The sequence below is a fragment of the Thalassophryne amazonica genome, chromosome 6 (genome assembly GCF_902500255.1).
Source record: "Thalassophryne amazonica chromosome 6, fThaAma1.1, whole genome shotgun sequence".
Classification (NCBI taxonomy): domain Eukaryota; kingdom Metazoa; phylum Chordata; class Actinopteri; order Batrachoidiformes; family Batrachoididae; genus Thalassophryne; species Thalassophryne amazonica.
This window is the reverse complement of record NC_047108.1, coordinates 65,450,132-65,474,554: the sequence shown is the minus strand read 5'-3', so window position 1 is coordinate 65,474,554 and position 24,423 is coordinate 65,450,132. Positions and strand designations below refer to the sequence as shown.

At 41.1% G+C, this 24,423-nt stretch overlaps 1 protein-coding gene across 1 annotated transcript in view; it reads left to right on the top strand.

Annotated features, from left to right (window-relative positions):
- The window catches only part of zgc:158263 (ceramide kinase family protein), a 46,677-nt gene that overhangs the window by 5,754 nt on the left and 16,500 nt on the right, over nucleotides 1-24,423 (top strand). Inside the window, exons 2-10 of the mRNA XM_034172352.1 lie at nucleotides 2,483-2,578; nucleotides 2,822-2,959; nucleotides 3,055-3,183; nucleotides 3,836-3,899; nucleotides 4,031-4,176; nucleotides 4,267-4,341; nucleotides 6,101-6,253; nucleotides 7,137-7,242; nucleotides 24,086-24,189. Coding sequence (XP_034028243.1) covers nucleotides 2,483-2,578; nucleotides 2,822-2,959; nucleotides 3,055-3,183; nucleotides 3,836-3,899; nucleotides 4,031-4,176; nucleotides 4,267-4,341; nucleotides 6,101-6,253; nucleotides 7,137-7,242; nucleotides 24,086-24,189 — 1,011 coding nt within the window. The remainder of the gene's footprint in view (nucleotides 1-2,482; nucleotides 2,579-2,821; nucleotides 2,960-3,054; nucleotides 3,184-3,835; nucleotides 3,900-4,030; nucleotides 4,177-4,266; nucleotides 4,342-6,100; nucleotides 6,254-7,136; nucleotides 7,243-24,085; nucleotides 24,190-24,423) is intronic.

The following is a 24,423-nucleotide window of genomic DNA, read 5'->3' as shown; positions in this document are numbered from 1 at the left end:
AAAGAGGGAATCGTACAGCTCACCTTTGATTTGAAGGTGATGATTGTAGAAAGAAAAGTTTGCTGAGGGTCACATTAGTCCATAATAAAGCATAATCCAGCGATGGAGAACTTTAAAGCTGTCAAGCACGTCATTGCATGACATGGAGTTACAAAGCAGCAGCTGCATAAATCAGGCTTTAAATTAATTAAATAAATCATCCTAAATTATACATTTATGTAAATTTGATAGATTAACTATTTTTATATTTATTTTGATAGTATTTTTACCTGGATGTGTTGCTGTATGTGGTTAAATGATTTAAAAAAATGTTGAAAACATAAAAGGTCCATTCAGTAGTTCAGCGCAGTTGAACCCAAAATGGTGCCATGTTCTGAGTTGACTCTCCAATCAAGGCACTCTGTGTAATACTACACAGCTAAAGAAAAGTTGGCTTTTGAAGAAACCCGGTGCATCACAGTTAACCAAAATGAAATGACTTTGTCCTCATTATGGGCTCTTTTACAACCCCAATTCCAATGAAGTTGGGACGTTGTGTAAAATGTAAATAAAAACAGAATACAATGGTTTTCAAATCCTCTTTAACCTATATTCAATTGAATACACCACAAAGACAAGATATTTAATGTTCAAACTGATAAACTTTATTGTTTTTGTGCAAATATTTGCTCATTTTGAAATGGATGCCTGCAACACGTTTCAAAAAAGCTGGAACAGTGTTATGTTTACCATTGTGTTACATCACCTTTCCTCCTAACAACACTCAATAAGCGTTTAGGAACTGAGGACATTAATTGTTGAAGCTTTGTAGGTGGAATTCTTTCCCATTCTTGCTTGATGTACAACTTCAGTTGTTCAACAGTCCGGGGTCTCTGTTGTTGTATTTTGCACTTCATAATGTGCCACACATTTTCAATGGGTGACAGGTCTGGACTGCAGGCAGGCCAGCCTAGTACCTGCACTCTTTTACTTTGAAGCCACTCTGTTGTAACACATGCAGAATGTGGCTTGGCATTGTCTTGCTGAAATAAGCAGGGACGTCCCTAAAGACGCTTAGATGGCAGCATGTGTTGCTCCAAAACCTGGATGTATCTTTCAGCATTGATGGTGCCATCACAGATGTGTAAGTTGTCCATGCCATGGGCACTAACACACCCCCCATACCATCACAGATGTTGGTTTTTGAACTTTGCACTGGTAACAATCTGGATGGTCTTTTTCCTGTTTTGTCTGGAGGACACAACGTCCATGATTTCCAAAAACAATCTGAAACGTGGACTCATCAGACCACAGTGCACTTTTCCACTTTGCGTCTGTCCATTTCAAATGAGCTTGGGCCCAGAGAAGGTGGCAGCCTTTCTGGATGTTGTTGATGTCTGGCTTTCACTTTGCATGGTAGAGTTTTAACTTGTACTTGTAGATGTAGCGATGAACTGTGTTAACTGACAATGGTTTTCTGAAGTGTTCCTGAACCCATGCAGTTAGATCTTTTACACAATGATGTCAGTTTTTAATGCAGTGCTGCCTGAGGGATCAAAGGTCACGGGCATTCAATGTTGGTTTTCGACCTTGCTGCTTACGTGTAGAAAGTTCTCCAGATTCTCTGAATCTTCTGATTATATTATGGTCTGTAGATGATGGAATCCCTAAATTCCTTGCAATTGAACACTGAGAAACATTGTTCTTAAACTGTTGGAAAAAACAGAATCAGGCACCAGAAAGACAAGAAATACATTATTGTTTGCCAGCATTAAACAACAAGAAAACAGGAAATACAAAGGTGATCACCGGCCTTGCAATTAAACATTGAGAAACATTGTTCTTAAACTGTTGGATTATTTTTTCATGCAGCTGTTCACAAAGTGGTGATCCTCGCCCCATGTTTGCTTGTGAATGGCTGAGCCTTTTGGGGATGCTACTTTTATACCCAATCATGACGCTCACCTGTTTCCAATTAGGTGTTCTTTGAGCATTCATCAACTTTCCCAGTCTTTTGTTGCCCCGTCCCAACTTTTTTGAAACGTGTTGCAGGCATCCATTTCAAAATGAGCAAATATTTGCACAAAAGCAATAAAGTTTATCAGTTTGAACATTAAATATCTTGTCTTTGTGGTGTATTCAATTGAATATAGGTTTAAGAGGATTTGCAAATCATTGTATTCTGTTTTTATTTACATTTTACACGTCCCAACGTCATTGGAATTGGGGTTGTAAATAGATGGTTTAAGAGATAATAACTTTTTTTTAGTTAAACTGGAAGGGTTGGGCACACATGATTAAAAAAAGTCCAACAAACCCCTAACACAATATCACAGAGCACAGTCTGTCTGTCTGTCTGTCTGCCTGCCTGCCTATCTATCTATCCAACTACATTTTCAGGGTAGGTGCCTAGGCTTTGCCTCGTTTTTTTCGAAAGCCTAATTTTCAGTTCATGAGAAGAAGTGTGTTCCCTAAAATCTGCTGCGTGTTTGTGTGATCTAAGTCTCAGTACCTGTGGCCGAGGTGGTGGGAGTGGAGGAGGGCCGGGTGGAGATCCTCCCCCAAAAGTCAGTTGAGGACACAGACAAAGACTTCACAGGTGGGTTCTCGAGAAACTCTCAGCTATATCAGAACCGGTTAAGGCTACAAACGCACCGCAAGCAAATCATATCACAGCTTTTTGCTGTTAAATATCAGAAGGAATTGTAAAGATGAATCATTTGTGCAGAACAGTTTGTCAAGCCATTTAAATTAAATATATCCCATTACTGCCTCAGGATGCAGTCGCTCTTTGTGTTAACGAAAATACTTTATGATTTCATTATCTGTCATCCACTTGCAGTTTTCTATGTTAAACGTAGCAGCGGTGGTGGCGCTTATGGGTTACTATGGAGACTGGGCCGGATCCAGTTCACTTGTTCCAGTCATGTCCTCAGAGATCAATGGACAGCACAGATAAGACTGGCTCTTAAAACCCACAGTAAGGCCACCGATTATACAACTAGACACTGACTGGTCAATGTCTTGACTCAGCTAGGATTTCAATATAAATTCTTGATTATTTACAACTTCCAGGTCCCATGCGCCCTCACAGGCTGCTGGTGTTCATCAACCCATTTGGAGGGAAAAAGAAAGGAAGGCACATCTACCATTCTCTGGTAGCTCCTCTGTTTGAGCTGGCTGGCATCAGCTCTCATGTAACTGGTAAGAAACAACAAAATCATGACAAACTTTGGTCAATTTGGTTAAATTTCAAAATCAGATCTGTTGTATTTACAAACAGAACTGAAACACATCAGAGGGCGGATGCATAACATGCACACTCTACACACCAATATAAATGCACAAGTAAATATACACATCTGTAATGGTGTTTTTGACGATGTACGACTTCATCATGTGACTTCGTTATGAAGTTATTCTTTCCAATCAGTCACAAATACTTGCTAATCTATATGTTTTAGATCATCTATCTGACCTTCATTGTTATTGAGATATACAAAAAAGGTGTTTGACCTTTGACCAAACTACTCCAAAATCTCATCACCTCTGGATATCTATCCAGGAAATATTCCCACCAAGTTTGATCCATCTAGGCTTCTTGGCTGTTGAGACATAAAAAATGTTTTTGTTGTTGTTGTTGTTGTTTGTTTGTTACTTTTGACCTTCAACCAAACTACTCCAAAATTTGATTACCTCTAAATATTCTTTCAGGTAATATTTCCACCAGGTCCAAAGGAAATCCTTCCAGTTGTTTCTGAGTTATCTTGTCCGTAGACACACATGCGCGCGTACACACACACACACACACACACACACAAATATATATATATATATATAATTTCCATGTGTTTAGTCACAGAGCGGGCCGGCCAGGCCAGAGATCACCTCCTGAAGAAAGACCTGACGGGCTTTGATGGGTAAGAATTCTCTTATTATCTATTCTATTATCTATTCTTTTAATTCTATTACTATCTATTCTATTATCATTATTATTGTCAGATTGTCACAGGTGGAGAACTCTCACAGAGACTTTGTTCTTTTACAACAGAGTGGTGTGTGTGGGTGGGGACGGCATGTTCAGTGAAGTACTCCACGGTTTGATTGGGCGAACACAACAAGAGGCAGGGCTTTGTGAGAGTGATCCTGCTGTTACTTTACAACCTTGTCCGCTTCATATCGGCATCATCCCTGCAGGTAATGACAGTGTTCTGATCCCTCACCTCCTCCTCCGACGGAGCGGCGTTTACAGCTGCTGATGTATTTCCTGTTGTAATGCACCCATAGGTTCGACAGACTGCGTGTGCTTTGCCACAGTGGGAGTGATCGACCCTATTACTTCAGCTTTGCACATTGTCATCGGTGAGAAAATATTTACAGAATAATTGTGATTGCATTGTGATGCAAAATGTAAAAACATCAGCAATGGGCTTTTCCTGGACTGGAACATGTAATGCAGAGTGCAAATTCTTTTGGGGTATGTCTGCTGATACATTACTTTTTACAGAGTAACTGCAATGTTTTTATTGTGGAGTATAGAATATACCAGAAACTTTGTGAGGCTGCTTAGTAACGCTGACATCAGAGCCACCACAAGCCTCAACTGGATTAGTCCTGAGGAGCCTCTCTTTCTTTAGTTTGCCATGATTATATACGAGAGACACTGGAAAACTGATTTTCTGTAAGAAATTATAGGTGTGTAAGAATCCATAGAAATCTGAGTTGTTTTTTTTTTTAGATGCATGACTCATAGTGACCAACAGGTATAGTACGTCTCTTAAAAATAGAATATTGTGGAAAAAGTTCAATATTTTCTGTCAGGTGTTTCAGAAAGTGATTTTATATATATATATATATATATATATATATATATATATATATATATATATATATTCTAGACTCATTACATTTAAACTAAAATTGTCAAGCATTTTTTTAAATTTTAATTTTCATAATTACGGCCTGTAGGTAAAAAACATAAAATGTGTATGTCAAAATATTAGAATATTTCATTTCAGGTCACTATTTATTCAGACTAAATACTAGCATTCTCTCAGTCTACACTCTAAAAAAGGAACTGCTGTATCAACGAGAAAAATTGATGTAACTATTTGCATAGATTTTTTAAAAGTTTCAACTTTTAACTTTCGACTTAAAAATTTCAACTTTCAACTGAGTTAATGGCACAGGACTACTCTAGTTAAGTTTAAATAACCTTAGTTAAGTTGAAATAAGTAAAAAAAAAAATCCATGCAAATTGTTACATTTTTTTTTTTTGCTGTTGAGACAGCGGTTCGTTTTTTAGAGTGTAATTCAGTGCACAGAAGCACAATCATGGGCAAGACTGCTGACCTGACAGTTGTCCAGAAGACACTCATTGTCAGCCTCCACAAAGAGGGTAAACCGCAGAAGGTCATTGCTAAAAGGACTGGCTGTTCACAGAATGCTGTATCAAAGTATATTAAAGGAAGGTTGACTGGAAGGGAAAAGTATGGTTGGAAAAGATGCACAAGCAACAGGGATGAGTGCAACTTTGAGAGGGCTGTCAAGAAAAGCTGATTCAAGAATTTACGGGAGCATCACAAGAGCCACGATGCAATACCCCATACATTCTCTATGGGGTATTGTCAAATGGAAGATGTGAAACGCTAGTCCAAAAATACACATGAATTGAAGGCTGCTGTCAAAGCAACCTGGGTTTCAATAAAACCTCAGTAGTGTCACGAGCTGATCACCTCCACTGATGCAGTAATTCATGCAAAAGGAGCCCCGACCAACTATTAAATGCACAAATGAAAATGGGTTTCAGAAATTTGACATTTCTATATTATAAATCCTTAAAACAACAACATAAAAAACTGATCTTGTGAAATATTCTACTCTTTTGAGATCAGGATTTTCCTTATTCTATTTATTTATTTATTTATTTGGAGCTGTAGGCCATAATTATCAACATTAAAATAAAAAAGTGCTTGCAACATTTTCTTTCATATATTAACATTGAAGTTTTTCATGATATCAATTTTTTGAGATGCATCTCCATATTAGCTTGCAAAAAAGTGCTTAATATGACCCCTTTAATCTGTGTGATTTTCTGAAAACCTCTCATGTTATGTTGCAGGAGACTCACAGCCACTGGATGTGTGTTCCATCCATCATGCGTCTGCTGTGGTGCACTACTCCGTGTCTCTGTTGGGCTACGGCTTCTATGGTGACGTGTTGTCTGAGAGTGAAAAACACAGGTGGATGGGGCCTCTCAGATATGACTATTCAGGTATTAAATAATGTTTCATATTCTTTAATATAGGAGAAACGTCATCATTAACTTCAGTAGATATAAGCTTATTTTTAAAGCTTGTAAAAAAAAAAAATACATTTTTAATATACTGACCTTACATCTAGAAGTTTTAAATAACTATTTGTTGAACACAGGAAACAGTTGAAACTTCAAACAATCACTTGAGGTTGTTTTTATAATCACTCTTCTTTAAATCCTTGAATAAATTGGGATGCAATTAAAGCACAAGTTCTTACTGCTGGTTTTGCAACATACTTTCAATCTTGCATTATGCTTTTGTTCCATCTTTATAGTCTGGCCAGAGCAGATGGCCACCCTGCTGAGTCTGGTCTGCTTGAGGTTTCTTCCTGTTTGAAATATGGGAGTTTCTTGTTCACACTTTCTTTTGACTGCTTCTGTTTTGCTTAGGGTCACCATGGCAGATCTGGGATATGATGTACATTTTAATTTGGTTTGAATGTTACGCTAGATGGCCTGTCTGACCCAACGAGTGGTTCTTTTGTACAGCAGTTGAACTGACAACTTATAGACCAAGATTCTAGGTGTGTTTATTTAAAGCTCCCTGTCTGTGTCCTTGTGCATGGTCTCAGTCCACCCAGCTGTAAATGGGTACAGGCCTTGTCTGGTATGAAACACACATTCACATCCAGATTCTCTTCCACTTCACACCACAGAAACCCACCCGATGTCCTACACTTGGCCCCTGCCTTTCCTTTCCTGATGGAACTCCAGATCTTAGAGGGACATTGTGGGACATGTAAACTTTGAACCCTAGGCCTTCTTGCCATGAAGCAAAAGCACCACTATGTGTGTATGTGTAATTTCAGGTTGTATAACCTCATTGCTCTCTTGCCTCTAGGTGCTGTGGTGTATCTGAGCAACAGGAGCTATGCAGGCATAGTTCAGTATCTCCCAGCGGACCCACTGCTCTCCAGCCCTAGAGATAAAACACGCTGTCTCTCTGGGTAAAACACCACAAACCAGTCTGCACATTAACATTTGACAATGTGGCACTGTTATGATAATGTCATAAAGGTCCATGCTTTAATTTGGAAAATGGGTTGTTAATACACTGTAATAATTTTCCATTTAGATTTATAGTAAACTACTGGAAGCTAGAGTTTCCAGCATTATACTGCTTTTCTACAGTTTTACTATGCTGTTATTTTAGTGTGTCTACCGTAAAATGCAAGTTTATTAGTGTAAAATGATAACAGTACTGTCCCACTGTTAAATTGAAGTATGTGAAAATCAAACATACAAACAAGCAAACAAACATCCATCCATCCATCCATTTTCTCCCGCTTTATCCGGAGTCGGGTCGCGGGGGCAGCAGCTCAAGCAAAGCCGCCCAGACCTCCCAATCCACACACACCTCCCCCAGCTCCTCACCAGCACAAATACAACTCCCATCTCTGGATGGAGCTGCACCTTAAACAGAGAGAAAAAACAGAAACAGGCATCAGAAAGATAAGAAATACAGTATAATTTGTCAGCATTAAACAACAAGAAAAACAGGAAATACTAAGGTGATCGCCGGCCACTACCTCTAAGCTTCACTAAAAGACCCAGAATTTAGGTAAAGTTGAGGCTGCGGCACGCTCAGTTTCCTAATAAAATGAATTAAAAGAGTAAAAAGCATAAAACTATACTATGCCAGTATGCTAGCCATACAAAAGGGAAAATAAGTGCGCCTTAAGTAGGGTTGGGTATCGAGAACCGATATCAATGAATCGATCCACCGATATCAATAGCCTTTTTGCTTAAGGATTCCCTTATCGGTCCTTCAGAGCAGCTGTTGTTTTTGAGTGTGTTTGTCGGGAAAATGATCATTCCTCTACGTTGATTACAGACCCTGCAGTGGCTCTGTAATCAACCGTTTCTGCAGCACGACTCCAGTTTGAAGCGTGAATCAATGAAGCAATGCTTCGATCCACTGGCTCGTTGGTTCTTTGAGTCGTTGCTCTTCAGAAACGGTAAGGCCGCTTCTTAACCCCTCTTAAAGCCATTAAAATATCATGAGTCACTTCTGTGTGTATTAAAGTCACTAACTGGGACTCTTGTTTTGTTGTTGTCAAGAAACAAGAATCGTCCTCCGTTCCGTTGGCACAGCTCCAAATGCTGCGCGGTTCTCTGCTGAGACAGAGTCCAGTCACAGTTAATAACGTCAAATCGAATTGCTGCTTTAAATAAAATGACACCTCTTACAAACGTTGCAATACAGACAAGAAACTACAATAGACTAATGCCGCGTTCACACCGGGCGCGATCAGACGCTACAAATTCGCGTGGGTCTCCAGGTGACGGACGTGCCTCCTTCGCCCGGTGTGTCGCTCTGCTTGGGTGGACTTTCGCTGCGAAAATTCGCCCCGGTGCGTCATCAAATAGGAGGAGCTTCCATTCCGCTCGCCGGCTCCGGTTGTCAGTCAAGCTAACATGACGGACCTTGATCACACGGAGCGAGTTGTTGTGAAAAGCTCCCAATACAGAGAGTATCATTATTTGCTGCAGGAGCTGTGTTTGGGTGACGGCCGCTTTCAGCGGTCCTTCCGGCTCTGCGGGAGCCAGTTTGAGGATCAACTGTCCCATTCACGCGTGCACATGTAAACAATTAAAAAAAAAAAAAAAAGAAAGAAACTCTGCTGCTTGCTGCAGCTGGCTCTTCCCCCAAAAAACTCTGTCATAATTATGTTTAGAAACCAGTCACCATTTGTTTTATTATACATCTGTGTAGTTAATTAATAAAATATTCTCTACAGACGATTTGCTCGTGCGCGCACGTAAAAAAAAAAAAAAAGAAAAGGAAAAAGCTCCGCTCCCGCTGCTGCAAGTAGGGCTGCTGCTCGCTCCAAAAACTCTGTCATAATTGTGTTTAGAAACCAGTCACCATTTGCTTTATTATACAGCTGTGTAGTTAATAAGTAAAATAATCTCCAGGACGATTCGCGCGCGCACATAAAATAAAAAGAAAAAGAAACTCCGTTCCCCCTGCTGTGGTGCTGCTCCAAAAACTCTGTCATGATTGGGATGATGGGAGGGAATTGCAGAAGACAACTGTCCAAGTACCTGTCAAGATGGCGCCGTTGTATGTGGCCTGCCGTCGGCACTCGCTTCTTTTAGTGTCGTTTTTATTGTTTTTGCATTTTGTTGCATGGAATGTGTCACCGCTCCTGGTGTATAATCGCCAGACTCTTATCAGTGTTCGGGCTTTGCTGGAGAATTTCCCTGTTCCTGGCTCGGGCGGACGGCCAGGGACGCGGCTGCCCCCGCCGCCTGTCTTAGCGTCTGTACCGGACTTTCTACGCCAGCTGCTTGACATGTTGCCTCGGCGTCTGCGTCGCAGAGGACGCGGGAAGAGAGGAGGAGTCCGTGTTCGGCTCAGAGTGTGCCTGGCTGTTTCCTGCAAACATGCTCCACGACAATTCATAGCCGGGTTCTTCACACCATATGACGGCTACGACGTGCGGCGTTCCCTGACTTTTCGCTATTGGTGGCTCCGGCCAGTTGTCCGGGATGCCGGGTCTCCACTTCCGCGTCGCCGTCCTGTGAGGAGCTGCAGTCGTGGCTGCATGCAGGAGAACCTGCGCCCGCTCAGTCGTGTCTCGCAGCAGACTGACGTGCGCTCAGTCTGTGTGGCGCTCGTCAACACAAGGTCACTCACAAGTAAGACTTTCATTTTGAATGACTTTTTCTCCAGTCGTGATCTGGACTTTCTCCTGTTAACGGAGACCTGGTTGAAACCAGGTGAAAATAGCGCCTTTTCTGAGCTCCTCCCCCCCGGCTGCTCGTTTTTCAGCTCCCCGCGAGCATCAGGTCGAGGCGGGGGTGTGGCCACGGTTTTTAAAGACAGCTTTAAATGCAGATTTTTATCTTCTAATGTCTACTCCACTTTTGAACTTCAGTTGTTTGTCATGGCGTTCGACTGTCCTGTGCTCTGTGCTGTTGTTTATCGTCCACCAAAATTTAATAAGGATTTTATTCAGGAGTTTTCTGAGTTTCTGGCAGATTTTATCCCAAAATATGATAAATTTTTGGTCTGTGGTGATTTTAATATTCATATCTGTTGTCCTTCTAATCAGCTGGCTGATGATTTTAAAAGCCTCCTGAACTCTTTTGGTCTAACACAAGTTGTGGATGGACAAACACATAATGTTGGACACACCTTGGACCTGGTTATTTCTTTTGGGCTCTTAGTTTCATTTAAGGACATATCAGACATTGCTATTTCAGATCACTTTCCTGTTATTTTTGAATTTATTGCTCCTCCATCTGCTAGTAAGCCACTTGTTCCTGTCTCTCGCCGCCGTTTGGTCACCTCCTCGACAGCGGGGGACTTTGCTGCTGCCTTCATGGACTCTCAGTTTTATGCCATGAATGGACTGGTTTCTCCATTACTCCCAGATAACATCCTCTCTTCTTTCCACTCTACATGCACAGTAATTTTGGACTCTGTTGCACCGATGCGCTGCAAATCCAGGAAATCAAAATCCGACCCCTGGTTAAATGCCACGACCCGTGCCCTCAGGCAACGCTGCAGACAGGCGGAGAGAAAATGGAAAAAGGACAAACTACAGGTGTCTCTGGGTTTTCTGAGGGACAGTCTGACTATCAGAAGGCTGTGAAGGAGGCAAAAGCACAATATCTCTCATATTATTTCTAGCAATTGTCATCATCCCAGTGTGTTATTTCAGACTATAAACTCAGTTGTAAATCCACACACCTCTGTTTTGATGGACGCTACAACCACAACCTGTGAGGAGTTTCTTCAGTTTTTTATTGATAAGGTTTCATCAGTCAGACAGAACGCTGATCAGAGCTGTAATGTTGAGTTGTCTGCTCCTCGTGCACATTCTGCTGTGCTCGAACAGTTTGAGCCCATTTCTTTTGCATCTCTCGCTGATGTTGTAAAACACATAAAATCTACAAGTTGTCCTTTTGATGTTGTTCCAGCTAAGGTGGTGAAGGAGGTTTTTAATACTGCTGGGGCGGGTCTCCTAACTTTTATCAATGCTTGTCTTAGATCAGGGTCTGTTCCAGCTGTCTGTTCTAAACTGGCTGTTCCAGCCAGTTTAAACATGCTGTGGTTCAACCTCTTCTTAAAAAACCTCACCTGGACTCATCAGTTTTATCCAATTTTAGACCTGTGTCTCATCTAACCATTTCTGGTTGTCTTTTTACAGTTTCAATCATTTTTAGAAGACAATCTCATCCTTGAAAAATTCCAATCTGGGTTTAGATCGCGACACAGCACTGAGTCAGCACTTTTAAAAGTTCATAATGACATTACTCTGTCGGTGGATGCAGGGAATCCTGCTGTGCTGGTTCTGTTGGACCTCACAGCAGCCTTTGATACTGTGGATCACACAGTACTTGTCTCCCGGTTAGAACATTTTATTGGCATTCATGGTACTGCACTTAAGTGGTTTAGATCATATTTGGCTGAAAGGAGCTTTTCTGTCATGATTGGGGACCTCTCCTCATCAACTGCTCCTCTGTGCAGGGTTCTGTCCTGGGGCCGATTCTATTTTCTTTGTACATTCTGCCATTGGGGTCAATTATAACCCAGCACAACCTGTCCTTTCATTGTTATGCAGATGATCTGCAAATCTATCTGCCTGTGAGGACTAATGGGAGTGATGCTTTGTCATCATTATTTAATTGTATTCATGATGTAAAGCAGTGGCTGTCCCAAAACTTCCTTTACCTGAATGATGGTAAAACTGAGATCATGGTGTTTGAGCGCTCTGGCATACCAAATGTGGTAACACCAAATTTTGGTACTTTGGCTAACTATGTAAAACCAGCTGTCAAGAATTTGGGAGTGATATTTGACAGCTGTTTGAGGTTCGATCAACAGATAAATTCTGTTGTCAAAGCTAGTTTTTTCCAACTTCGCCTTTTGGCTAAAAAAAGCACTTTCTCAGTAGACGTGATCTTGAGACAGCCATTCATGCTTTCATCAGCTCCAGACTTGATTATTGTAATGCACTTTATTCGGGCATTCATCAGTCGTCTCTTGCACGTCTCCAGTTGGTGCAGAATGCTGCTGCTCGTCTTTTAACAAACACTTTTAGACGTGAGCATATTACGCCCGTCCTGTACTCACTCCACTGGCTTCCAGTTCATTTTAGAATTGATTTTAAAATTTTAATGTTTGTTTTTAAAGCTATTTATGGCCTTGCACCTCCCTACTTGTCTGAAATTTTAACTTTGCGAACCTACAGTAGGACATTAAGGGCGTCTGGCCAGCTTTACTTAGATGTTCCAAGGTCAAGATATAAACGCTGGGGTGATCATGCTTTCGTGGTAGCTGGCCCCAGACTGTGGAATGAGCTACCTCTTGAGTTATGTACTATTCCTGACCTAGCACTTTTTAAATCTAAGTTAAAGACTTATTTATTTAAACTGGCTTTTAACACTTAGTGGGGAGGTGACATGTTCTGTTATTTTTATGTTCTTTTTTATGTGTTGTTTTAAAATTTTATTTTATATGTATTTTATTTTTGTAAATTTGTGTTTTTAATGTTAAGCACTTTGGACACCAGTCAGTGCTGTAAAGCGCTTTATAAATAAATGTTGATTGATTGATTGATGATTGTGAAATAAAGGACAAAAGAGACATAAGTCCTGCTCACAGGCTGCTACCAGATACAGGACATGTTCACATCTTCAGTCAAACTCCAGACATCTCCACGTCACTACATATTCAGTCCCTGATTGGTCATCACGGCGCGACGAGACGAGACAAAAAAGTTCAGATTTTTGAACTTGGGGAGGAGGGCAACGCGACGTGAGGCGACGCAATATCGCATCACAAATGCGCAAAACGCTCAAAATTGCTTCACTCGCATCGCTTCACTCGCATCGCTTCACTCGCGTCCATCGCGTCGCGCTGTGCGGTTTGGGGCCAAAACGCATCCTTACGTAGGGATTACATGGCAACCTGTGGCTGCAGTCGCTCGCGTCGCGCCCGGTGTGAACACAGCTTAAAACGTTTTTTCCTCGCAAAATGAGACGTCCTGCATTCGTGCAGCGCAGCCAGCATCAAGAGCTCAGCTCAGATGGATGGAAAGACATTCATGCCAATAATGTCTGAAAGGAAATGCTTTTGACAAAAACTACAGATTTTATTTCTGTTTGTGACCAGAGATCAAGGATCCACCATGTAGAGTTTATTATGTCCAGAGTTTAAGGACTCATTAACCAATTTCATATTTATTTACTTTAAGACTCAATAAAATGTTGTTCAGTTTCAATTTAATCAGCTTATAAAGTGCCAAATCACAACAAAAGCCGCCTCAAGGCGCCTCACACAGAACAGTTCAACATAAAAATGAAAATAAATAAATAAAAATTAAAAAATTTAAATACATAATTAAAAACAGAAGTAAAATAATAAAACAGAAAACAAAATAAAAACTATTCATAAGAAAGAGAATAAAAATAGGTTTTAAGTCTTGACTTAAAAATGTCCACGGGCTTCGACTGCCTCACAGTCGCAGGAAGACTGTTCCACAGAGCGGGTGCACGATAAAGAAAAACCTCTTTGACCCGCTGACATAGAAGACCTCTAAAGCCTACTTTTAGTACACAAAAAATTCACAAGAGGTATCGATAAGGGAATCGATAAGGAATCGGATCGATAAGCGGAATCAATTATGTATCGATATCGATTAAATCTTAACAATAGCCATCCCTAGTCTTAAGTCTGAACTTGAAAGTCTCCACAGAATTTGACTGTTTTAATGATGCAGGGAGATCATTCTACAGAACAGGGACACGATAAGAGAAAACTCTATGGCCCACAGACTTCTTATTTAACCTAGGGACACAAAGTAGTCCTGCACCCTGAGAATGCAAAGCCCGGGCCGGTACGTAAGATTTAATTAGGTCAGCTAGGTGCCAGTCCGTGAACAATTTTATAGACTAGTAGCAGTACCTTAAAACCTGATCTCACTGGGACAGGAAGCCAGTGAAGAGATGCCAAAATGGGTTTAATGTGGTCAAACTTTCTGCTTCGTGTCAAAAGTCTGGCTGCTGAACCAATTGGAGAGCCCTAATGCTAGACTGTGGTAAACCAGAAAATAGAACATTGCACTAGTCCAATCTAGAAGAGATAAACGCATGGATCAGGGTCTCAGTATCAGCCATTCACCCTATTAAGATTTCAAATCCCGCAAAACTTTGAAAAGGTCGCCGCGCTGCGAGATCTCAGTAACATTGAGAAATGCATTGAGACGCTCTGAGCGGGCTGCGCTTTAACCGCTGCACACGGACAACAGCATTAACATCGCAACATAAAACTATTTTATATTGCTCCTAAATCTCTCATGAATATATTCTCTGGGTTTATAGACGTTGTTATTGTGTTTATTTTATGTAAACATACGAGAATCACAGGCTGTCTCTCCGTTATTTTCAACGAGAGCTGTTGTGAGCTACAATCACTTCCTGTTGTTCTGGGGGAAAGTGAAGTTTGCTCTTTAATGTCTTGATTATTGTTCTTTACAACACTGTTTGTCCTCTTTGTTCCAGACTAATATATATAATATGTCTGAAATTCGGTTTGCGTTTATTAAATTCCACGCAGATTAAACGTAGCAGACACAGATTATTTGTTATAATTGTTTTAGCAAGTTTTCAGGGTATCATGCAGCAGTCTGTTATTAACGTGATGAAAAGCATAAAAAATTACATTTTTGTAGTATAATATTTATTTACAATTGTCATCATGTGGATTCTCTATGTTGTTTGACTGCAGCGACTCTCTGGCACGCAAGGGATTATGGGATACATCAATAGGGCGAATAGACAGGATGGGTCCTCCCGTCACAAAATGATTCAAATTTTTGTGAGGGTTTTTTTTCAACTCACTATTAACCCTACTCCTAACCCAACCCTACCCATAACCCCCCCCCACCCCCCGCTGCACTTTTAATTATGTGCAGCCATCATTGAATGAATTAGAATGAATTCATGTTGCTATGACAAAAATTTTTCACTTTTCGTGGCAATATCACAAACCAATAAGTTAATGTACGTATACGTATTTCGTGCTGCTGAATCACGACAATCTGTGAGACTGAGTTGGACCAGAAATAAACATCTGAGACCTGGCTCAGAATGGATTTGGGAATCCGGCTCGAGTCGACTCACTCTGGATTGGTTTCTGGTTGGATAGCATTTAGACCTGTTTTTCAAATCCAGCTGATGCGTCCAAACTCAGTAAGGCTTGAGCCAGATTCTTCCACTTCCTGCACTGTGATCCTTCACCTTTTTGTTCTTGGCCTTGCGGTTCTTTATCGTGCCACGGCACTGGCTTGCCATCTTCGTATTACCCATGCCTTCCTAGTGTGGCACTCGAGTGCATTCTTATTCTGCTACATTCCACCCAACTTGTTTTGTATTTCTTAGTCTTTGGATTCTTTCGCGGCCATCACCAACTACCAAAGACAAACAAGATGCTACACAAACTTTGGGCAAAGTTAACTTCAGAATTTGACGGGTGTTTGTGCACAGCTTTAGGACATGACCTGAATGCTGAACCTGGAATCAGAATCAGAATCAGAAAGGTTTTATTGCCATATGAGTGAACAAGTTCACAACATTAGGAAATTGTTGCGGTACTTGGTGCTAACATAAAAAAAAAGGAGTAGTAAAACAAGTAATATATAATAAAACTTTACACTATAACAATGTTACAAAATGTTCAGAATGTATGAGCTAAGATAAACATACAAGATATATGCACCCATATATATATATATATATATATATATATATATATATATATATATATATATATATATATATATATATATATATATATATATATATATATATATATATATATATATATATACAGTAGTGTTCAGAATAATAGTAGTGCTATGTGACTAAAAAGATTAATCCAGGTTTTGAGTATATTTCTTCTTGTTACATGGGAAACAAGGTACCAGTAGATTCAGTAGATTCTCACAAATCCAACAAGACCAAGCATTCATGATATGCACACTCTTAAGGCTATGAAATTGGGCTATTAGTAAAAAAAAAGTAGAAAAGGGGGTGTTCACAATAATAGTAGTGTGGCATTCAGTCAGTGAGTTCGTCAATTTTGTGGAACAAACAGATGTGAATCAGGTGTCCCCTATTTAAGGATGAAGCCAGCACCTGTTGAACACGCTTTTCTCTTTGAAAGTCTGAGGAAAATGGGACGTTCAAGACATTGTTCAGAAAAACAGCGTAGTTTGATTAAAAAGGTGAGTGGAGAGGGGAAAACTTATACGCAGGTGCAAAACATTATAGGCTGTTCATCTACACTCAACAAAAATATAAACGCAACACTTTTGGTTTTGCTCCCATTTTGTATGAGATGAACTCAAAGATCTAAAACTTTTTCCACATATACAATATCACCATGTCCCTCAAATATTGTTCACAAACCAGTCTAAATCTGTGATAGTGAGCACTTCTCCTTTGCTGAGATAATCCATCCCACCTCACAGGTGTGCCATATCAAGATGCTGATTAGACACCATGATTAGTGCACAGGTGTGCCTTAGACTGCCCACAATAAAAGGCCACTCTGAAAGGTGCAGTTTTATCACACAGCACAATGCCACAGATGTCGCAAGATTTGAGGGAGCGTGCGATTAGCATGCTGACAGCAGGAATGTCAACCAGAGCTGTTGCTCGTGTTTTGAATGTTCATTTCTCTACCATAAGCCGTCTCCAAAGGCGTTTCAAAGAATTTGGCAGTACATCCAACCAGCCTCACAACCGCAGACCACGTGTAACCACACCAGCCAAGGACCTCCACATCCAGCATGTTCACCTCCAAGATCGTCTGAGACCAGCCACTCGGACAGCTGCTGAAACAATCGGTTTGCATAACCAAAGAATTTCTGCACAAACTGTCAGAAACCGTCTCAGGGAAGCTCATCTGCATGCTCGTCGTCCTCATCGGGGTCTTGACCTGACTCCAGTTCGTCGTCGTAACCGACTTGAGTGGGCAAATGCTCACATTCGCTAGTGTTTGGCACGTTGGAGAGGTGTTTTCTTCACGGATGAATCCCGGTTCACACTGTTCAGAGCAGATGGGAGACAGCGTGTGTGACGCCGTGTGGGTGAGCGGTTTTCTGATGTCAATGTTGTGGATCGAGTGGCCCATGGTGGCGGTGGGGTTATGGTATGGGCAGGCGTCTGTTATGGACGAAGAACACAGGTGCATTTTATTGATGGCATTTTGAATGCACAGAAATACCGTGACGAGATCCTGAGGCCCATTGTTGTGCCATACATCCAAGAACATCACCTCATGTTGCAGCAGGATAATGCACGGCCCCATGTTGCAAGGATCTGTACACAATTCTTGGAAGCTGAAAATGTCCCAGTTCTTGCATGGCCGGCATACTCACTGGACATGTCACCCATTGAGCATGTTTGGGATGCTCTGGACCGGCGTATACGACAACGTGTACCAGTTCCTGCCAATATCCAGCAACTTCGCACAGCCATTGAAGAGGAGTGGACCAACATTCCACAGGCCACAATTGACAACCTGATCAACTCTATGCGAAGGAGATGTGTTGCACTGCATGAGGCAAATGGTGGTCACACCAGATACAGACTGGTATCCCCCCCCCCCCCAATAAAACAAAACTGCACCTTTCAGAGTGGCCTTTTATTGTGGACAGTCTAAGGCACACCTGTGCACTAATCATGGTATCTAATCAGCATCTTGATATGGCACACCTGTGAGGTGGGATGGATTATCTCAGCAAAGGAGAAGTGCTCACTATCACAGATTTAGACTGGTTTGTGAACAATATTTGAGGGAAATGGTGATATTGTGTATGTGGAAAACGTTTTAGATCTTTGAGTTCATCTCATACAAAATGGGAGCAAAACCAAAAGTGTTGCGTTTATATTTTTGTTGAGTGTACAATGATCTCCAATGCTTTAAAATGGACAAAGAAACCAGAGATGCGTGGAAGAAAATGGAAAACAATCATCAAAATGGATAGAAGAATAACCAGAATGGCAAAGGCTCACCCATTGATCAGCTCCAGGATGATCAAAGACAGTCTGGAGTTACCTGTAAGTGCTGTGACAGTTAGAAGATGCCTGTGTGAAGCTAATTTATTTGCAAGAATCCCCCGCAAAGTCCCTCTGTTAAATAAAAGACATGCAGAAGAGGTTACAATTTGCCAAAGAACACATCAACTGGCCTAAAGAGAAACGGAGGAATATTTTGTGGACTGATGAGAGTAAAATTGTTGTTTTTGGGTCCAAGGGCCGCAGACAGTTTGTGAGACGACCCCCAAACTCTGAATTCAAGCCACAGTTCACAATGAAGACAGCAAAGCATGGTGGTGCAAGCATCATGATATGGGCATGTTTCTCCTACTATGGTGTTGGGCCTATATATTGCATACCAGGTATCGTGGATCAGTTTGGAAATGTCAAAATACTTGAAGAGGTCATGTTGCCTTATGCTGAAGAGCACATACCCCTTGAAATGGGTGTTTCAACAAGACAATGACCCCAAGCACACTCGTAAACAAGCAAAATCTTGGTTCCAAACCAACAAAATTAAGGCCTCGCAGATGTGAAGAAATCATGAAAAACTGTGGTTATACAACTAAATACTAGATTAGTGATTCACAGGATTGCTAAAAAAGCAGTTTGAACATAATAGTTTTGAGTTTGTAGCGTCAACAGCAGATGCTACTATTATTGTGAACACTCCCTTTTCTACTTTTTTTTACTAATAGCCCAATTTCATAGCCTTAAGAGTGTGCATATCATGAATGCTTGGTCTTGTTGGATTCGTGAGAATCTACTGAATCTACTGGTACCTTGTTTCCCATGTAACAATAAGAAATATACTCAAAACCTGGATTAATCTTTTTAGTCACGTAGCACTACTGTTATTCTGAACACTGCTATATATATATATATATATATATATAATATACACACACACCCATATGTGATCCGTTCAAACAGAGTACATAACACAGGGTCGTTAGTGGTGATAGCAACAATGTAGAGTTCTAAAGGTTCTTGTTGAGGAGGCTAACAGCAGAGGGGAAAAAACTGTTCTTATGGCGGGAGGTTTGGTCCGAAGGGACCATAGCCTTCTGCCTGAGGGGAGGAGGTCAAAAAGGCTATATCTAGGGTGAGAAGGATTGGCTCTGATCCGACCTGAACGCCCAAGTGTCCTGGAGATGTACAGGTCCTGAAGAGATGGAAGATTGCAGCCAATCACCTTCTCAGCAGAGTGTACAATGCGCTGTAGTCTCTGTATGTCCCTGATGGTGACTCCAGCGTACCATACGGTGATGGAGGTGGTGAGGATGGACTCAATGATGGCACTGTAAAACTGCACCATGATCCTTGCTGGCAGGTTGAATTTGAAGTATGATGTTATGATCCCAGAGCTAGATGGATTCAAGCCACATTTTCACTCAGACCTCAGTGACTTTGGCTCAGATAGAAAAGAATGCATCTCAAATCTGAATAGTGCCGCTCAGATTAAAAAAAACAAACAATCAAACAAACAAAACTATCCAGTTTTAGCCAAAATCCACTCAAATGTGACTCAAGCTGGATTGCCAATCCCAATCTTAATGTCATCATGCAACCCCAATTCCAATGAAGTTGGGATGTTGTGAAAAATGTAAATAAAAACAGAATACAATGATTTTCAAATCCTCTTCAACCTATATTCAATTGAATACAGCACAAAGACAAGATATTTAATGTTCAAACTAATAAACTTTATTGTTTTTATGCAAATATTTGCTTATTTTGAAATGGATGCCTGCAACACGTTTCAAAAAAGCTGGGACAGTGGTATGTTTGCCACTGTGTTACATTACCTTTCCTCCTAACAACACTCAATAAGCATTTGGAAACTGAGGACACTAATTGTTGAAGCTTCGTAGGTGGAATTCTTTCCCATTCTTGCTTGATGTACGACTTTAGTTGTTCAACAGTCTGGGGGTCTCCGTTTTCGTATTTTGCGCTTCATAATGTGCCACGCATTTTCAATGGGCGACAGGTCTGGACTGCAGGCAGGCCAGCCTAGTACCCACACTCTTTTACTACGAAGCCACGCTGTGGTAACACGTGCAGAATGTGGCTTGGCATTGTCTTGCTGAAATAAGCAGGGACGTCCCTGAAAAAGATGGACCTGGATGCATTGTTGGTGCCATGACAGATGTGTAAGTTGCCCATGCCATGGGCACTAACACACCCCCATACTATCACAGATGCTGGCTTTTGAACTTTGCGCTGGTAACAATCTGGATGGTATTTAGCACAACTGACTTCTGTGTCATCTGCTTTCTTAACAGTACTTTCTTCTTGTAGATGTAGCGACGAACTGTGTTAAGTGATAGTGGTTTTCTGAAGTGTTCCTGAGCCCACGCAGTAAGATCCTTTACACAATGATGTCGGTTTTTAATGCAGTGCCCTCTGAGGGATCGAAGGCCACGGGCATTCAATGTTGGTTTTCGACCTTGTCGCTTATGTGTAGAAAGTTCTCCAGATTCTCTGAATCTTCTGATTATATTATGGACTGTAGATGATGGAATCCCTAAATTCCTTGAATTTCAATTTATTTTTATTTAAATAGCACCAAATCACAACAGAGTTGCCTCAAGGTGCTTCACACAAGTAAGGTCTAACCTTACTAACCCCCAGAGCAGCAGTGGTAAGGGAAAACTCCCTCTGAGGAAGAAACCTCAAGCAGACCAGACTCAAAGGGGTGACCCTCTGCTTGGGCCATGCTACACACACAAATTACAGAACAATTTACAAAACAAATATACAAGAAATGCTGTTGGGGCACAGGACAGGAGGGTTTTCAGCACAAATGCCACACCCATCTCTGGATGGAGCTGCACCTTAAACAGAGAGAAAAAACAGAATCAGGCACCAGAAAGACAAGAAATACAGTATTGTTTGCCAGCATTACACAACAAGAAAACAGGAAATACAAAGGTGATCACCAGCCTTGCAATTAAACGTTGAGAAACATTGTTCTTAAACTGTTGGATTATTTTTTCACGCAGTTGTTCACAAAGTGGTGATCCTCACTCCATATTTGCTTGTGAACGGCTGAGCCTTTTGGGGATGCTCCTTTTATACCCAATCTTGACACTCACCTGTTTCCAGTTAGGTGTTCTTTGAGAATTCATCAACTTTCCTAGTCTTTTGGTGATCCGTGCCTACTTTTTAAAAACGTGTTGCAGGCATCCATTTCAAAATGAGCAAATATTTACACAAAAACAATAAAGTTTATCAGTTTGAACATTAAATATCTTGTCTTTGTGGCGTACTCAATTGAATATAGGTTGAAGAGGATTTGCATATCATTGTATTCTGTTTTTATTTACATTTTACACAACGTCACACCTTCATTGGAATTGGGTTTGTAGAAACTACATATTGACTCAGGTCCATATATATTTGGTCCCTTAATGTTTTTGCAGTTTTAGCTGTTACACTGTATTAGAGATGACAGCAAACAATATGAGCTGGTAGTGCAGACGGACAGCTTTCATTTCAGAGCAATTGCATGTGAACGTTTCATTAAACATCAGCAGATCAAAGCTCAAGGGTCGTATCTTGATGGTCTATACAGCATAGTAACAAGTAGATAATGCAAGTACATTGTCAATCTGTCCAACTCCACTTCGTTATATGCACGATACGTTAATCTGAACACAAAGTTAGGCACAGGGTGAAAAGCAGTTGTATTTAGTCTCTGATGTAGTCATGGGTATGTTTTTGACATAACATGAAGTGCATCAAACAGAGTATCATCTGTCGTGCTGGAACTTTGGTCATTGCTGGATCCACTAGATGCCATAAGAGAGAGGTTTTCTGGCAAGGAAATGAATTACGACTAAAAAATTATCTATGACAGCAACATCCACCAAAGCTCCCTGTGGTGAAGAACTGCCTTGTTCCTACAACTACACGGGAAATTTTTCTGAGTAAATTTTACTCTGCTGGGATAGCATTTGATCCCAGTCCAAATGGAGTGAATTATACTCTATCACAGAGCTAAATCACCTCAAAACAGTCTAAAATCAACTCTTATTGGAGTAAAACCACTTGCATTGAACAGATGATGTCGCAGACCGATCGCTTCTCCATCAGCCCTGCCTTCACTGCGCTTACGTCATCAGCCACAGTTCACTGATAATCATCTCATTTCTGCTTCAAACTGCACTCCAGTCATCATCTATCTCAGCGACAGGTATCTGAAGCTTTTGTACAACAATCCTGGCCGCATGAATTCAGCATTATTTCATAATAACAGATGGAGGAAGCAATCAGCGCAGCGGCTGCACAAGCTGTTAGTTGATGCGTTCACTGTGCGTTGGACATTTCAATGCGTCACCGTTTAAAGACTCATTTCTGCTTAAAACGGCCTCAAGTCTGCTTAAAACTGACTTTAGAATGATCCAAGAGGTTTTACCTTGTCATCTGATGGTTAATAATCCTATTAATCCATTTGATCGCTTTGGGTAGAGAGACTCTGTGTCACACGGGTGGCTGGGCCCAAGCATGACACATGCAAAGTGTAGGCAGAGCGGAGCAATGTTTAGGGGGCGGACCATTCAGTCTGCAACATCTGTTGCGCTGATTCACGCTATGATAGAGTGTAATTTACTCTATTTAGACTGGGATCAAATGCTACCCCAGCAGAGTAAATTTTACTCAGCAAAATTTCCTGTGTACCCAGTCTCCTCTATATCCCATTAGGACCGGACCGCCCCTCACTCATGGACTCTGTCATGGCCAGCCCCGTCTTTCTGCTCCCCTCCTGTGAATCTGGAGAGTGCAAAAACACACTTGCAACCAGAGCTGTTAAAGTTTTGTATTTTTCATTGGATTTTATTTGATTCAAATTTTCTTTTCTTTTTCTTTCCAATTCATTTTAATTTGATTAATCATGACGATGAGTGTGACTATGCAAGTGGAGTGTACGTGCATCATGAACTTAACCTAAATAAGACATGTCTGAATATTGTGCCATATAAATTGCAGCAAAACCTGCAATTTTTGATGGTTTATGGTATCGTCATTTTCTGCTGCCTCATGATAGTCTTGGCAGCAATGCACCTGACCACACCTTGTTCAAAAACAAACAAGCCCATGGGCATACTGATGAGTGCGGGCGCACGTGCTGTTTAAACAACATGGGTGCGAAAATGGGTATGAAAAAAAGACAACTGCATCAGTTGGAACCCAGCAAGGACACTTGGATACGCTGCGTGTTTCTTTACACCGGATGGATGATAGGGCCCTTTGAGATGAAGTGAATTATTTTTGAGGTGAGGCTGATCAACACTGCAAACAGGGAGTGTGTAATAACCATTTCTCAGGCTGTCTGATGAGGATGGATTTACAAGAGGTTGACTTAAATGCTAATGAAAAAAGTGTTCATTTGTGTGCCTTGGTTATTATTCAGGTGTCAGTGAACAGTTGTGACAGTGTAACTGCTCCCACCTGCAGCGGTGAACCTTAGGAAAGAGAACCACAGCAAGAGCAACCTGATCTCTGTGAAAGATAAACCTCGGTCTCCTGTTAAAGGAAGACAGAGCCGGGTGTCACCAGGCATTGGATAAAATGTTCAGTGGGACACGTATCTGTTGTCATAGCAGCCTGTATGTGGCTGTTTGTAAATGGTTTATGATGCACCTGTCAAGGTTGAGGTGCTTGTTGTTAACATGCTTTCACTTGAGTGAAATCCCTTTGTGATGCGTGTTTGCGTGTTGTGTTTAGGTGCAGTGTGTGCTCCAGGAGCACAGAAAGACTTTTCCAGCCCTCTCCAGACACTGGCTCCCTGTACGGCTCCCATTTCAACGTGTTCAGCAGTGACTCAGATGGTAATAACACAAAGGCATTAAACTGACACACCTTCAGCGCACATGCACCGTACACTGCCCTGGATTCCAGTGTTTCAGACCCGCTGGGTTACCTTTGATACAGCACATGCACCATTAAAAAAAAGAAAAGAAAAAGGATTTAGATGTGTTGTTTTACAAACATTTTAAACTCTCCAAAAAATTTACAAAAATGTGGCGTGTTTTCCCCCCATTCATTTGTGTATCAGCAGAAAA